Source organism: Sciurus carolinensis, chromosome 5 (assembly GCF_902686445.1).
Source record: "Sciurus carolinensis chromosome 5, mSciCar1.2, whole genome shotgun sequence".
NCBI classification, from domain to species: Eukaryota; Metazoa; Chordata; class Mammalia; order Rodentia; family Sciuridae; genus Sciurus; species Sciurus carolinensis.
Window position 1 is genome coordinate 10,842,063 of NC_062217.1, and position 16,072 is coordinate 10,858,134.

General features: G+C 51.2%; 2 protein-coding genes across 3 annotated transcripts in view; one reads left to right on the top strand and one right to left on the bottom strand.

The window, feature by feature from the left end:
• Ggact (gamma-glutamylamine cyclotransferase) overlaps nt 1–15,462 on the top strand; it is a 38,588-nt gene extending 23,126 nt beyond the window's left edge. For both annotated transcript variants that reach the window (XM_047554214.1, XM_047554215.1), the window contains exons 3-4: nt 1,890–1,942; nt 11,133–15,462. In XM_047554214.1, coding sequence (XP_047410170.1) covers nt 11,146–11,595 — 450 coding nt within the window. In that variant the 5' untranslated portion in view covers nt 1,890–1,942; nt 11,133–11,145 and the 3' untranslated portion in view covers nt 11,596–15,462. The remainder of the gene's footprint in view (nt 1–1,889; nt 1,943–11,132) is intronic.
• The window catches only part of Pcca (propionyl-CoA carboxylase subunit alpha), a 358,996-nt gene continuing 355,963 nt past the window's right edge, over nt 13,040–16,072 (bottom strand). Inside the window, exons 23-24 of the mRNA XM_047554213.1 lie at nt 15,677–15,754; nt 13,040–13,504 (exon numbers count right to left, since the gene is read on the bottom strand). Coding sequence (XP_047410169.1) covers nt 13,436–13,504; nt 15,677–15,754 — 147 coding nt within the window. The 3' untranslated portion in view covers nt 13,040–13,435. The remainder of the gene's footprint in view (nt 13,505–15,676; nt 15,755–16,072) is intronic.

Below are 16,072 nucleotides of genomic sequence, written 5' to 3' on the forward strand. Positions count from 1 at the left end.
GGTGGCAGGGGCCCAGCCTCTGGGTCAAAGGCATGGTCTTCACTGGCCTCCTTCTGGGGTACTCAGAGGGGTCGGTGGGGACCGGCTGTAGCAGGAAGCCCTCATCCTTGCTGAGAAGAAGCTGGCGAGCAGGAGATGAAAGCATCAAAGCTCCCACAGGATGCGCCGCAGCCCTGCCTGGCACGGCGCCGGGCTGCGGGGAAGGGTGACCTCAGGCCCCTCGGGCTCGCAGGCCAGGCCGAGTTCAGAGTTCACGGCATTTTGTTTTTTCACCTGCTTCCTACAGTTCTGAGAGACTTCTGAAGAATTAATGTGTAACTATGTCAGACACTCGCCTTCTCTCCTGGGAAAACAGGGTTGGCGTGGGGGAGGGGAAGAGGCTCCTGGACTGCGCGCCCCAAGGCTTCTGAGGAAAATCCTCCTGGAGGAAACGAGCCACTAGCACGTGCTCCCTGCTGCGTTCCCAGCACCGCCGGTCACCTCTGTGCATGTTCTGAGCTAGGGCAGCACTTGGCACTGTGCTCAGTTGTGACAGGGGGGCCTGAGCTCTGACCACTGTGCCCTCCATGAACCTGGTGGGGCCAAGGCTCCACTGGAGCCAACTTTGACACAAGATGGCGAATAACAGGAGCTAACGAGGGCACATGAAGGGACAGGCGTGCTGAGTGGCTCACTGGACAGGAGGCTCTGGTGCTGAAGCCATTTCTCCTCCAGTCCAGGGCGAGGGGCAGAGCCGCAGGCCACCCATACCCAGTCCCTTTACTGACAATGGGCACGGTGCCGTGGGAACGGTTGGATTTATCTGTGGAGCAGAGCCTGAAGTGACAGTACTGATTTTCCTCCTGTTCCCTTGTGTCAGTAAATCTAAACAAAGGGAATGCGTGCTTTACCGAGGCGCCTGTTTTAAAGGTCGCCTTGTTAAAGGCAATGTCCACGTAAGATCCTTTGGCAAATCCGGAAGAGCGAGGCTGGCCTGTGCGTGTTCAGGGGTGCACTGAGCATATGAATAAACGCGCGAGTCCTGCCTTTTACACTCTTGCCACCAGGTGGCCAGGAGGGAGATTAAACAGGCCCGGGCCAGCGATGACTGGGAGGACTCCGGTCCCTGTCCATTTCTGCTCCAGTGAAGAAACCCGAAACGACAGACGGCCCGCGCTTCCAGAGAGAAACTGCTGAGCGTGTGACAGGGGCCTTCAAGTAGTGACGGCCCGATGCGTGTTGCCATGAGGGGTTCTGTGTTCTTCTAAATATTGACAAGTTAAACCAGCCAGATTTTGCTGAACTAAAACTTTTCGAGGCACCCTGAGCCCGTTCCACCTCCAGACTGTCCCCTAGATGGCCACACTGTTCCTGACCAGCTGGGTTTGGGACAGAGGTTCAGCTTTGGGCTCTCCAGCTCCCAGGCCGAGCACACCTCGGTCCTGAGAGTCCACAGGGAAGCGGGCTCTTGAACCCAACAGTGGAAGGCTCCAGAAACAAGTCTTAGGTGAGACCGTCCTCGATTCCGTGTGTTAGAGGTACAAAGTGCAATCCAGGCGTGAGGGATGGGGACGCACGCATTTGGACTTTTCTTACGGCCACGTCTGGTAGCGTAAGGACAGCAGCACGTGGTACAAGCTGCACTTTCTCCCGGGTGTTTGTTACAGTATCACAAAGAGAAAAGAATCCTGTCCCGTGGACAGACCCTGCCCGCTGCCTGGCCTTGGGGTGCATTTGGGGTGCTGCTCAGTTCTCCAGTCTATTAGCCGTGACAAGCCACCTCTTGGCTGTACTCCACTTTGTCCACAATTTGCTTTTCTGATTCAAAGTGAACATGAGTGCCTTAATCCTCTAATGGGAATTAATTGCTTGTTTCGGTGCTTAACTCTGATCCTTTCTCAATCCCACAGGGACAGGTTGCTTCCTGAAGGATCTGCGTGTGTTCAGAACATAGTCAGAAAAGGTAAGGATGTGTCTGCTGTGAAGGAAGCCGGGAGTGCAGAGGCACTTGTGGCGGGAGCCGTGTTTTCAAACCAGTGTTGCATTATAAAGGGTACGCGGGCAGACGTGTTCCCTAGGAAAGATCAGCTTCCTTTGCCTGGTTTCTTCAGTGGAAATAAGCCATCAGAAACTCGCTCGGTTATCTTCCAGGGCTGGAGCCCGTGGTCTGGGCGCCTCTCGACCCTTCTGCACAGTGTTGCTCTCTGAGCGTTCTTGGTTCTCCGCATTGGGTAAGACCACAGCCCCTACTCGCAATGGCTGATGTCCGCTCCCACTTCTAGAGTACTCTTGTAGATTTCTAGAGGCTTAATCAAGAATACAGCTGGCAGAGAGCTGCAGTTGTGGCTCAGTGGTGTGGCGCTTGCCTGGCATGTGTGACCTCCTGGGTTCCATCCTCAGTACCACATATAAATACATAAAAATAAAAGATCCATTGACAACTAAAAAAAAAGAACACAGCTAGCAGATCTTTTTGTACGATCTTGCTAAAAGAAGGCGGTTGGGGTACGGAGTGGCGGGGAGGAGGGAATGAGCCGCGTGGGGAGCTGGTGCCCGGCATGCAGTCAGCCATTGGTGCAGGCTGGCTCCCAGGGAAGCACGACAGACACTCTCCCCCAGGCCTGCAGCTGCCTGGTGGTGGAGGTGGCTATCGATTCAGGCCTTCCATTGTCACAGTGCACTGTGTCCTTAAGTATCCACCCACAAAACACTGGGCTGCCCCATGTGAGGTGGCCCTGCAGGGCTGGGCCTGCGTGGTATCTGGTCCTGTAGAACCTGCTCCTTCAGTGTCAGGGTCCAGGCTGCTTGGGAACCTGTACGTCACCTTAGCCAGATCCAAATAGCAATCCTGGTCCTGCTCTGGAAAAGCCCATGTGGTGCTCCTAAGCTGTCCCTGCGTGTTCTGTATTAAACCAAGCACTGGCATTTCATGCAAGACTCTTGCCATCACCCAGGGCTGTGGGAAGAAGCACCAGCATGCAGGAGGGCACAGCACCTTGCCACGACTCTGGGGCAGCAGCCCTTCCCCAGCGTGGCCCAGCGGCTGCTCCATCAGAGCAGGGTTCTCATGCCCTCCTAGGCCGAGGAACCCAAGCACGCTTTGGGTCATTCCTGGCCACTGAAGTGGACTTCTCACATGTTCGGCTGGCTGCTATCTTCACAGCAGCTTTGGAAATGAGCTGAACATGACAGGCAAGGAAGCACATTAAAGCCAGAGCTAGGAGACGTAAAGGGACAATAGAAGTTAGGTTGGATTAGGTTAGCCAGAGTCCAGAAACACAGCCGTGAGGGCGTAGAAGATCTCAGCAGACTGACGGCTACCTAGGAGATTGAGCTAGAAAGTACTCACCCCACACTCCCCCAAAAGAAAAGCCCAGGACCAGATGGCTTATGTGAATTCTAACAAACATTTAAAGAATGAACACCAGTCTTCCTGAAATAAATCCAAAAATCAAAGAGGAAGGAACACTTCCAAATTCCTTCCATGAAGCCAGCATTACCTTAAGACTAAAGCCAGACAAGGACACTAAAGAAGACTGCAAGCCAGGTGTGGTGCTGCACGCCTGTAATCCCAGCAGCTCGGGAGGCTGAGGCAGAAGGATCGTGAGTGCAAAGCCAGCCTCAGCAAAAGCGAGGCACTAAGCAACTCAGTGAGACCTGGTCAAAAAAGGGCTGGGGATGCGGCTCAGTGGTGGAGTGCCCCTGAGTTCAATCCCTGGCACCAAAAAGAAAAAAAAAGACAACTACAGACCAACATCCCCATGAAGACTGATGCAAAATCCTCAAGAGAATACTAGCAAACAATCATGGTTAAGATTTATCCCTGGAATGTGAGGATGGGTCAACACACAACAATCAATCATTGCCGGCATAGTGGTGAACACCTGTAATCTCACTGACTCGGGAGGCTGAGGCAGAAGTGTTGCAGGTTGGAAGCCAGCCTTGGCAACTTAGGAAGACTTGTCTCAATATTTTAAAAAAGGGCTGGAGATATAGCTCAGAAGCAGAGCTTTCCAGTATTACACGTACCACACGTGAACCATTGTAGTATGCATTACAGAATGAAGGGGAAAATCACTTGGTCATCTCCATTGATATAGAAAAAGCATTAGACAGGATCTAGTACTGGCTGGGGATATAGCTCAGTTGGCAGAGTAATAAAAAAAAGATTCAATGCTATTTCTTGGTAAAAACACTCCAATTAGGAATGGTAGAGTCCTCCGTGGAAAGCATCCAGCTTATCACTCAGCGCTCTTCCCCTAAGACCAGGAACAAAGCCAGAACACCTGCTTTTACCCCTTGCACCCAACATGGTACTAGGAGACTTGCCTGGAGCGATCAGGGGAGAAAAAGAAACAAAAGCCATCCCAATTGGAAAGAAGTAAACTTGCTTTTGTTTGCGGACACCATCATCTTGTCTACAGAAAACCTAAAGATGCCACCAAAAAACTGTTAGAATAAGTGAAATCGGTAAAGTTTCCGGATACGAAATCAACACAAAAATCAGCTGCATGCGTGTACACTAACAATGAGCCTAACGTGCCTAGAAATGCACTGAACCCTAAGCTTAACCAAGTGGGTAAAGAGCTGTACACGGAAGACTAGTAAACACCATGGAATGAAATGCACACCACGGGTTCCCCGGGCTCGGCCTATGCCTCGGCGACCTGGCTGAACTAAGGAGGTCGGGGTAGTCGGTAAATACGGGACCGCTACAGCGCCTCCCTCTGGAGAATGAGGGAAACTGCAGCCAGCCAGCGCGCCTTCTGTGGCAGAACCAGGATGAAGGGACGGCTGCGGGCACCTGGCCCCGGGTTCCGCATGAAAACGGTGGCTGGCGGTGCTGGACCGGCCGCACCCCTGCCGTCAGTCAAGTCTGCGATTGGGGGGCCAAGGGAACGGAAGGACAGTGCGAGTCCTACCGGTTGAGAAGCCCTGGCCTGTAATGAATGGGTTAAGTTACATGCTAAGAAAAGACAAAGGTCTGCAAGACCATACTGTTAGAATGTGGTACCTTCCCCGGTAGCCACGATACAGCACGATCCTAGCAAACCACCAAGGACGTTTTCTGCAGAAACAGGAAAACCCATCCTAAAATTCATATGGAATCTCAAGTGTCCCCAAACAGAAAAAACAGTATTAAAAAAAAAAATGACAGTATTGGAAGTTGCATTCTTCCTGATCTCAGATTTTCCCGAAAGCTACAGTAACCAAAATAGTGACGGTAGTAGCAAGAAGGTAGACGTATACACCAGCGAGAGAGGACCCAGGAAGACCCACGGCCCTGTGTGTGCACAAAGAGCTTCGCCAAGGCAAGACCCCTCAATGGGCGGAGGATGGTTTATCAATAAACGGTGTTGGGAACACTGGATATCCATGCAAATGAGTGAAGTTAGACGCTTCTTTCACATTTTAAAATTAAAATAGGTCAAAGAACAAAATTAAGAGCTAAATGTATAAAACTCAGAAAACAATTTGGAAAAAAACTACATGACATTGGATTTGGCAATGACTTCTTGGGTATGACACCAAAATCGTAGCAACAAAATCAAAAATAAATTCTGCATCAAAAAGTTTTTCATGCATTAAAGGTCACAATCAGCAGAATGAAAAGGCAACCCAGGGACTCAGAAAATAAGTACAAACCATATATCTGGTAAGGGGTTATTATCCAGAAAATAGAACTCCTAACACACAACCTCAAAAACCCAACAACTCAATTAAGATACTGAGTAAGGACTTGAAAAGACATTTTTCCAAAAAAGATAGAGGTGGCCAAGAAAAGATGCTCAAGGTCACTGAACCACAGGAAGATGATAATCAAAACAAACAATGAAATATCACCTCACACCCAGTAGGATGGCCACTATCCCAAAACAACAACAGAACAAGTGCTGGTGAGGCTGTGGAGAGACCTTGGGAACCCTTCCGTGCTGCTGAGGGCCATGTCATAGAATGCACTGGCTGGAAGGCAGGATGGCAGTTCCTTTAAAAAAAAAAATTGACCATGTGAACTCAGTTCCACCTCTAGGCATTTTTATCCAGAATAATTGAAAGCAAGATCTCAAAGAGATATTTACACACTCCTGTTTGTAGCAGCATTATTCACAATAGCCAAGAGTTAGAAGCAACCCAAGTGTCCACCAGCAGATAAATGGATAAGTAAAATGTAGTTTAGCCATACAGTGGAATATCACGTAGCATTAAAAAGGAGAAATTCTGACACATGCTGTATCAATGAACCTTGAGGACATTATGCTAAGTGAAGTGAGCCACTCACAAAAAGACAAATATGACATAATTTCTTTTACGTAGGGCACTTAGGTTAATCAATTTCATAGAGATGGGAAGCACAGTGGTGGTTCACAGGACTGGTGAGAGTTTTTTAAACAGGAATAGTTTGTTTTGCAAGATGAAAAAATTCTGGAGCTCTGTTTCACAACAATGTGCATCTACATAGTACAAATGAGCACTAAAAAATGGGTTAGATGGTGAATATTATCACAGTTGTTGAAAATTCAAGAATGAAAAGGGAAACACAAGAAGATTTGGCTTATCAAAAGTCGCTCACAGTGGCCCATGCCACAGTTCCCAGCCACCTGGGAGGCTGAGGCTGGAAGATGGCAAGTCCCAGGAAGCCTCAGTGATTCAGTGAGACCCGATCTGTGTAGCTCAGTGTGTCAGAACCACAGAGGCGTTCAGAAGGCGTCAGCTCTGGACTCGACTCCGCTGCTGCCCCTCGCCAGCCGTGCCCAGAACCCCCATCTAAGCCACCGACTTGGTTTCCAGTCTGCCAAACGAGGAGGACACCACTCCCCGTCAGAGGTGTGAGCGTTAGAGAACGGAGCCAATGTGACCTACTGAGCATGGCCCCGTGGACCCAGGTGATGCCTGGTGCTGCTGTGATCAAGGCCACAGAGGACCCAAGCCACAATGGGGCCGCCTTGCGAACCCGCTTCTGGCGGGGCACCCTCCTGGGACCCTTCTGCCGCTCACCCGAGCCTGCCTGTCCACTCTTGGATGGAATATTTCTTGGCTTGTCCATTCCACTGCTTCCTTTCTGTTGCACATCAGCTTCTGGAAGGTGAAGAGGCCGTAACCCCATGGAAGGGCTGGGCTGTGCAGTGGAAGGAATAAGAAAAGGGAGAGAGGCAATGAGTGAAAAAGAAAATCCACTAGTCTACATCATAACCTTTCATACTCCGGAGGGTCATGGGAAGACCCACCTGTGTATACTGTCTCTTGCCATGTTGTACTCTGTATCTTCTCAGGACTGCCAATAAAAAGGCTATTACCAGATGCAGGCCCTCAAACCTCCAGATCATTGAGCAAAATGAACCTCTTTTCTTTATAAAATTACTCAGCCTCAGGTATTTCATTACAGTAACACAAAACAGATTAAAATACCATTCGAACAACCTATATGGCCAAAAGAGGACAGCACGCAACAAAATTTTGAAAAAAAACAAAACAAAACAAATGATTAGTTAAATCCCCTATACTACAAAAAGAGAAAGAAAAGAAAACAGAATTGAGTGGTAACTGACTTAGCCTGCAGCCACCAGATGAGCCAATGAGATGTCAGGTGACTGGTGTTTCAGAACCATAGGCCAAAGGAGTGTGAAGGCAAGGCCAGAAACAGAAGGCTGAAGGCTGTACACAGGGCAGAGACCCTGGCCCAGCTCCCTCAAGCCCAGCAGAGGATGGCAGGCTACTCTAGAGAGCTTGAGAGCTGGCAAGAACGCCTGGCGCTGGGAACACAGACGCGCCTGAGGGCAGCTATGAGTGGGGATTTTACTGCCTGAGTCCCCCAGTCTGTCCAGAGTGGGCCGAGAGCTCCTCCCTGTCCTACTTCAGACTCATGTCCACAGAACCTCGGCTCCCAGTATCAAAGGCCGGCCAGGGTCTGCGGGCAACTGAAGAGAAGCTTGAAGACAGTTAAGACACCAGAACAGACAGACAGAGGAAGGGAAGGAAGGTGGAAGACGTGCAGGAGAGGTGGCACCGGGCCTGTGACAGGGCAAGAGGCTAGAACTAGAGGACCAGGAAAGACAGCGGAGGTGAACAGGCGGCCCAGAGTGTGGAGTAGCAGAAGATGGAGTAGAACATGAAGAGGACGCCGGGGACGAAGGAGGAGGGGACGGGCCTCCCCAGAACATCCCCTCCTGAGCACCAGGAGGTCCAGGAGGAGAGGGGAAGGAGATCCTAGCTCGTGAGCGTGCGGTCGAAACTCCCACACCAGGACCCAAAAGGGAAGTCACCCCAGCCACCGCGTGACCTTTCAGAACCCAGGGGTATCGCAGGACCAGAGAGGAGAGGCCAGTCCGCAGGCTGCACACAACCCGCAGCACAGGACCTGGCGGGAACACGGGAGCTAGAAGAGACAGAGGTGCCCCAGCGCGCTGAGGAGGGCGCCTTCTAGAATCCTCTGCCCGCCGCGTTGTTAACCCAGGGTGGCAACTTGGCAAAATGAGGGAGCAGGCCAGGGGTCCCCCCAGCACAGAGAGCTGCGGGCCTGCGGGACAGCAGCGTCCTGCAGACCAGGCTGAGCAGAGGGCGCTGGACGCGCGGGCCCCAGGGAGGAGCAGCCAGGAGGGTGGGAGCCTGCAGGTCCCCGTGCTTCCAGAAAAGGTGAGGCTGGGTCCCCACCGTGGTGACCCCAGCAGAAGCCCAAAGCAGTTTTCATTCCACAAAGAAGAAACTGCCCCGCAAAGGCCATTCAGCCACAGTGCGCTCCGGGTCCCAGCCGAGAGCGGCGTCCCCACGGTTCTCCAGCTGGAATGCAGAGGACTGGACCCCACGTGTGCAGAGTCTCCTGGGAGGGCGGGGCACGGGGCGGAGGGCACTGGTGGCTGCCGGTGCTTCCTTCTCCAGGTGGCGAGGCTTTAGCACCGACAGGCTGAGGGATCTACCCAGGTCCACAGTCAGCCAGCGTGGGCTGGGACTCCAGCAGGCAGTTGGGTTCTGACGTCGGCACTGTCTGCTCGCCCGCTTGGGGTAGGAAAGGAAGGCAAGGTTCAAAGCAGCACGGAATAGTGTAGTGACAGCAGTAGGGACTGCCGGCGGGGCATCACAGGGCTTGGAATGTTGCCCTTGCAGGGAATTTCGCTTCTCTTTCTTTTTGGGGGGTACCAGGGATTGAACTCAGGGGCACTCCACCACTGAGTCACCTCCCCAGCCCTGTTTTACATTTTATTTAGAGACAGGGTCTCACTGAGTTGCTTAGTGCCTCGCTTTTGCTGAGGCTGGCTTTGAACTCATGATCTTGCCTCAGCCTCTTGAGCCACTGGGATTATAGGTGTGCGCCACCTTGCCCGGCTTGTTTTTCTTATAAACCTGTTTAGAGGCTTTCCAATGCACCTTTTGGTTTTTGTTTTTGTTTTTTTTTTCCTGTGCTGGAGAGTGAACCCAGACCTCTGCATCCGAGGCCAGTGCTCTGCCACAGAGCCACACTCGAGCCTGCCCAGGGAACCCCAGCACCAAGGCCTCTGTTCAAGACACCTGGGCAGAGGGCCCCGAGGCAGGGCTTTGAAGTGGCCCTGCTCCTTCTCAACATTTATCTCCAGGTTGGCTGGCGTCACTCTGCTGTTAGGGAACAGTCTGGCCCAGACCCAGGTGAGCAGTAAATGTTTACCTTCCCCCAGAGCCAGGGTGGCTGCTGGCAGTCACAGTGAGTCCGGGAGGCATGTCGCCCCAAGACCTTGGAAAGGAAGCGCACAGGTGCTGTGGTTAAGCCCTGTGGTCCCACTGCCAGGACCAAGTGCAGATGTGGTGCCAAAACCTCCCTCTCAGTGGCTGGACTCCAGGTGACTGCTTCCCACATACATTTGCTTTTTATTATTCCTGATGTTTCTATAACAGATATTTAGCGTGAAAATTTCAAAGTCCTTTTAAAAAGATTGAAAGCAAGTGGCTTAAGAAACTGCATGTTCTACAAGGCTTCATCCGAAGCCAGGCCGTTCCCACTGGACAGACAAGTGTGTCTTGAAAGGGCTGCCTTCTCCCAGAAAGCCGCCGTAAGGTGTCTGGCACTTCCTGGAACCACAGTGGCCACTGCCTGGTGGTCAAGAGCAGGTCACAGGAGCAGCTGTTCACCCAGGCAGGTGTCTGGCGGGTACTGCTGGGGCCTGGCCAAGGTGTCCTATGGCCTTGGCACTATTCCACTGGGGTGGGAGGGGTCAGTGAGGTGTTGGTGAGGAGGTTGGTGGTCCTAGGTCAGGCCTCAGTCAGGTGAGGCTGAGGGGGCTGCTCACACTGGGGGGTAGCTGAGGAGAGGACCCCTGTTGCATGCTGGCTCTGCAGTTTCCTCTGAGGCTGTCGTGCTGCCTGCGCCAGGAGACCTGGGGGGTGCTGTGCATGGCAGTTCTGGGGAGGGGTCAGTCTACCAGGTGGCACAGAGGTGGCTGGCATGCCCTGTCTTCATGCTGACGCAGACTGGTGTCTTGTGACTTTGAGCTTTGCTCTGGGGGCTGACAGGTCCCAAAGTGAAAAGCCAGGCTACCAAAAGTCCCCTCAAATGCATGAAAGACTGTGAAAGTCACCAATGTTTACGCCTTTCTGCAGACCAAGGACTGGCAAACGGAAGGTCTGGCCTGGAGCTGTTTCAAAAGGCCCACAAGCTGAGACTAACTCTTACATTTTTAAACAGCTGAAAAAAAGAAGCAAAATCTTTAATGATATATGAAAATTGTATGAATCTCCAATTTGGGTCCATAAAGAAAGTCTGATTGGAGCTGGTGCAGGGTACAGGCCTATAATCCTAGGTACTTGGGAGCCTGGGGCAGGAAGATCACAAGTTCAAGGCCAGCCTGGACAACTTAGGGAGATCCCATCTCAAAAATTCAAAAAGAAATTCAATGGGCTAAGGAAGTATCTTGGTGGTCGACTGTATGCCTGGCGTGCAGAGGCCCTGGGACCAATCCCCAGTGTAGAGGAGAAGGAATGGAGGGAAGGGGAAGGGGGTAAAAGTAAGTGTGGGACATGGTCACAATCCTCAGCATGTCTATGGTCAGCAGAGTGGAGTGGCCACGAGGGAACCCCAGCCAACAAAGCCTACCGGATGTTCCCTGGGCTCTCTCTAGACAGTTCAACCCCAGATACAGCTGGCAATTCCTCGCACTCGGTGACATGCCTGTGTCCTCTCTGCTCCGCAGGCCCTGCAGCCCAATGGCTCTTGTCTTCGTGTACGGCACCCTGAAGCGAGGCCAGCCCAACCACAAAGTCTTGCTGGACAGCGCCAACGGCTCTGCAGCCTTCCGGGGCCAGGGCCGCACGGCCGAGCCCTTCCCCTTGGTGATTGCTGGTGAACACAACATCCCCTGGCTGCTGCACCTCCCGGGCAGGGGCCACCATGTGGCTGGCGAGATCTACAGGGTGGACGAGCAGATGCTGCGCTTCCTGGACGACTTTGAAGGCTGCCCCCACATGTACCAGCGCACGGCGGTTCCGGTGGAGGTGCTCACGTGGGAGGGCGAGGGCAGCCCTGGGGACCGGGTGCAGTGCTTTGTGTACAGCACGGCCACCAGCCCACCCGAGTGGGCCCACCTCCCCCACCACAAGAGCTACGACGCCCAGGGTCCCCACGGGCTGCGCTACAACCCCCGGGAAAACAGGTGAGCAGGGCCGGCGGCCCGGAGAGGGCAGACCAGGGCCTTTCCAGACATTTGCAGACTCCACGTGGAAGAGAGAAACAGGCCTGCCTTTCAGGCGCCAATTCTGCAAATAATTTGGACGTCCTGACAGCAAGATTGTACCCTGGAACCTTTCCATCCAGGATACTTATCGCTTGCTGCTTTAAGAGCCTCAGGGGCCTGAATGTACTGGAGAAGAAAAACTTTGGATTTTAATTCCCCTGAAAGGCATTTGGAGAAGTCACATGCTGTCATGATTTCCTGTCATCTGAAGATGACATTCTCAGTGACTGGAAAGACAGCTGCCATTAGGTTTTGGCAGCTGGCTGAACTGATTCTAGCCTGTAGCATCGATAAAGGAAGTTTGAGTAAAAGTTTATTTTGGATGGTTCAATATAAAAAAATATCCCCAAAAAAAGTTTGCTGTACTGTAACTACAGCATCATTCTTCATAATTATGAGATCACAAACTACTGGAGATGGCCACTTAAGATGTTTTGGGAACTAAAATATAAAGGTGTTGGTGTGATGTTCGACCCTTTCTTAGTAGATTTGATAGAAGGTTCTTTTCATTGTAATCTAGCAAAATAATGAACACCGCTTGCTAGCAGACACGGCTGAGCACCCAGACTTCACACGGAGGTTCATCCGCACCCAGACCCCAGCAGCCGGGCCCGTCACCGCCTCCTGAAGGCACAGGACTTGGGGGTGGGCCTTTCAGAGAAGAACCAACACATTAGCAATTTGTTCTTCAGGCCTGACAGAAGGCTTAGCTTCCAAATACAAACAGCACTTAAAATAATGTTAGCAAGGCACGAAGTACCAATTACTACCCACCTCCATCTGATGATCTGTCAGCGGAGCTTCAAGTCGGCACACGGCTCTGCTGCACGGCTCTCTTCTGCTCACCAGCAAAACCTGAGGTGGATTCCAAGCACTCGAGAACAAATGCGAATGCAGCTGCTGCGCCTCAGTCGCCTGGCTCTCGGCTGGGGGGGCTCACTCACTTTTCAACTTAATGGTAGACCGTGGTTGCTAACTACATCTGGCACAAAACATGATCATTATTTTTAGCCTCTTTTTCTTAATTGGAAGCTTGCTTCGCAAAGCACAAAAAGGCGAGGCTAGGTATCAGCTGATGAGCTCTGGTGAGGTAGCCCAAGCACCCGGGAGGGGACCTGGGCAGCCCACCGTCCTCAGAACAGTACAGGCAGCACCCCAGGTCAGTCAGCGGGCCCCAAATTCACCTCCTGAGGACTCAGCCATCCAGCATGGTACCCACATGTAGCCACAGCAGGAAGGGGGTCGTCCAGGCCACCTAGTCCTTAGGAAGTCACAGATAACCAGCCCCAGGAGTTAGCCTTCAATTATGGAAGCAGGAAGGTAATCAGATTATAAGATGGCAAATGCTGATTTAATAGAATGGGAGGCAGAGAACTGGAATTGAATACATTTCTAAATGGGATCACTGACATGCTAGTATTTACGTCAACTGGCACAGTCCGTCGCCTATGTGTACACTGTCTTCATTAAAAAAAAAAAAAGGCAAACTAATATTTAGACAAATGCTTCATTCTATTGATTTAATTTTGATGCTAGGAAATCGCACAGAAGTACAAATCATATGTACAAGTGTCTATGTCAATACAAATGTCCGATGGTGATTTTTTGGCAGAATGTTGGTTTTGACTCTTCTGTGGAATAAATACGAGATGTAGATCCGACGGCACAGGAGTGTTCCCGTGAAACACTTGAGTAAATCGAGTGTGAGAGAATAATACAAATGGCTAATTAAATTGGGTGACGTCTGAAAGGCTGTGAATACTTCATTCCAACTCCACGAGCAGATCCCCTTCTCCGACTGTGTCTCCAGCTTTACAATGTACCAGCTCCACCTTGAATTCAAAAAGACGGGGAGAACGAGAAGCATTAGCTAGAGTCAGAAGGGAGAAACCCCCACGCCTTCTCTGGATGGAACCCACCCTGGGGCCAGGGAGCTGTGACCTGTGCCACTTTGCTCACGTCCATCTGAGGGCATCCTGAGGATCGTCAGGATGTCCCTGCAGAAGCTGTGACTCACCCCTCCCCCTGCCACCTCTTCCGTCCCTGTCAGCCCAAAGAACTTGTATGTACGTTCACACACACGAGTAGTCCACACGGGTGCTGATGAGCAGCCACGCCCGCCCCCTCTGGAGAGAGACGCAGTCCTCGGGAGCCCTTGGAGGAGTGATGGAACGTGGAACTGAGCCCTCCCCTTCCGCCCATTTCTCCCAAGTGTAGTCAAGCTGTGCTTGCCAAATTTGTCTTCAGATTTAAAATGAGCAGGGAAGGCACCCGAGTGCCAGCAATGTCTGGTTGGTGCACTGGTCTGTGTCCCCACCCTTGTGGTGAGGGAAGAGCCAAGCCATTTTCTCTCAAACTTGAGCTGAGTTTTTAAGAAGGCTGTGAACCCGTGCAGGGAATACTCCAAAGCCCTCCCAGCAGGTGCCATTTGGACTGAAGTGGCTAAATGACAACGCTGATGTCTGTACTGGTGATATATGATGTTTTTGATGATGGCACCATCACTAGAGTAGAGACTGTTCATTGTAACCCTTTCTCTAGGAGAAAATATGGCCCTCCCAGGCAGGAACCACCAGCCCCAGACTCAGCAGGGGGAGGGGAGGGTGGAATGAGCAGAGGGCCTCCGGGTAGCAGGAGCTGGGCCAACGCACAGAATTCGCTCACACCTGGTCGCCTCCTGAGCAGCAGATCTGGGCTGCTGAGGGCCAAGGGCTCTGCCTCCCCGTGAGACGGCCCCAAGAGGAAATCCAAAGACGCACAACATGGCTCCCCACGGCTACAGGAAGTGAGGCCATGCTCTTTATTACACGAGGGCCTCAGCCAGCCACATGGGGACCCATGGCCTGCAGCTGACACCCATTCTTGATCCCCCATAACATCATGGATAGAAATTTCATGACACTAGTGCAGTAAAAATGTTAAACAATCCCTAAGACTAGATAAAACAGTTTTTACATAAACAGAAACCCACCTTTTCTTGTCCACTTTTAAAACATCAACAAAATTAGAAAGCATTCCTAAAACACGACAGCTCATGCCATTCTACTCTGCCAAACCTCCCAGACAGGGTGGGGCCACCTGCAGCAGCCTGGCAGCCAGCTCAGGGCTGTCCAGTGTGCACAGGGACCTCTGCTTTCCCTGCTGGGAGCAGACAGGGAATCCCCCTTGTCCTTCTCTGAGAATCAGTCCCTTTGACTTTTGGAGTGATAGACCATGAGACAGAGGCTGTGTCTCTCTGTTGCAAACTTGATTGTGAACTGATGGATCTCTCTTTACACCCCAGGTCCCCACGGTGTGGCCACAGTGCAGGCTACAGCCAGCCTTTGCTGCTGTCCTCACGTCGATCATGCTCCACTGTGCAGACACTTCCAAACCAAACATCCTCCAGAAAAGGGTCATTTTCCACTAATGGCATCCCCTGAGTCCTAGGAAGAACAGTGAAGCGATTGCTTCACAGGCTTTTTGTTTTCCTCAAAGAAAAAAATACATTTGAGGGTGTCACTCTTAACAAATTTCAGTACTGACAGGCCTTTCTCCTCCTCCTCTTCCTGCGTCATTAAGGCCCATGAGTGTGCACAGGGCTTCAGCTCCTCATGATCTACAACTGAATTGTTCTCTTCATGGAGAAATTATCTTGAAGAGTTGCATTAATTTTTGCAATCTGTAAAACCGTTTCCTGCTGCGTCACCTAAGTCTCAGATAACTAACTGCCTCCAAGACAGATGTAAACATTAAAAATTAAAGACCCCTTAATTTGAAAGACATTAAGGTGAAGAACAATTATTCTTTGACTACCTGAACATAACACAGACTCCTTTCTGGAACCTGCTCTCTGCAAGGCAGGGATACATCAATGTAGAGTGAAAGAGCCCCTGGATCTTAATATCCTCCCCGCGAAAGAGAGAGGTGGCAGAGATCACCTCCACAGTCCCTTTCAGCCCAAACCGTCCTTGAGTCAAAGGTGGTCACAGGCTGGTGTGGTGGGTGAGAATTTGGGCACATACCTTGCCAGTTTTCCCGGCTGTCATACTGTTCTGCATTTTCATGGCCTCAATCACGCAAATCTCCTGACCTTCTGATACCTAGAGAGTGAATTAAGAGTAAGCTGAAGTTTTAAAAACACTCTACTTTGTAATAAAACCCAAGAGTGAAGTCTTTAAGGAATTTTTGGTCAAACATACTGAAACGTATGAACACTTCTCATTCCTAGTTCATCTTTAGGGGATGGTAGTGAAAGGCCGTTCCCTCTACCACCAAGTCCTTGTCAGAAAAAAAAAAAAAAAAAAAAAAATCCCTGATTCTGGAGGGTGGGGGGTGCTGCTTGTTTTAGCTGCAAAATTGGAATATTTTTCTGCTTTCCTGAAATGTCCAGAATAGGCAAATCTCCACAGACAGAAAGA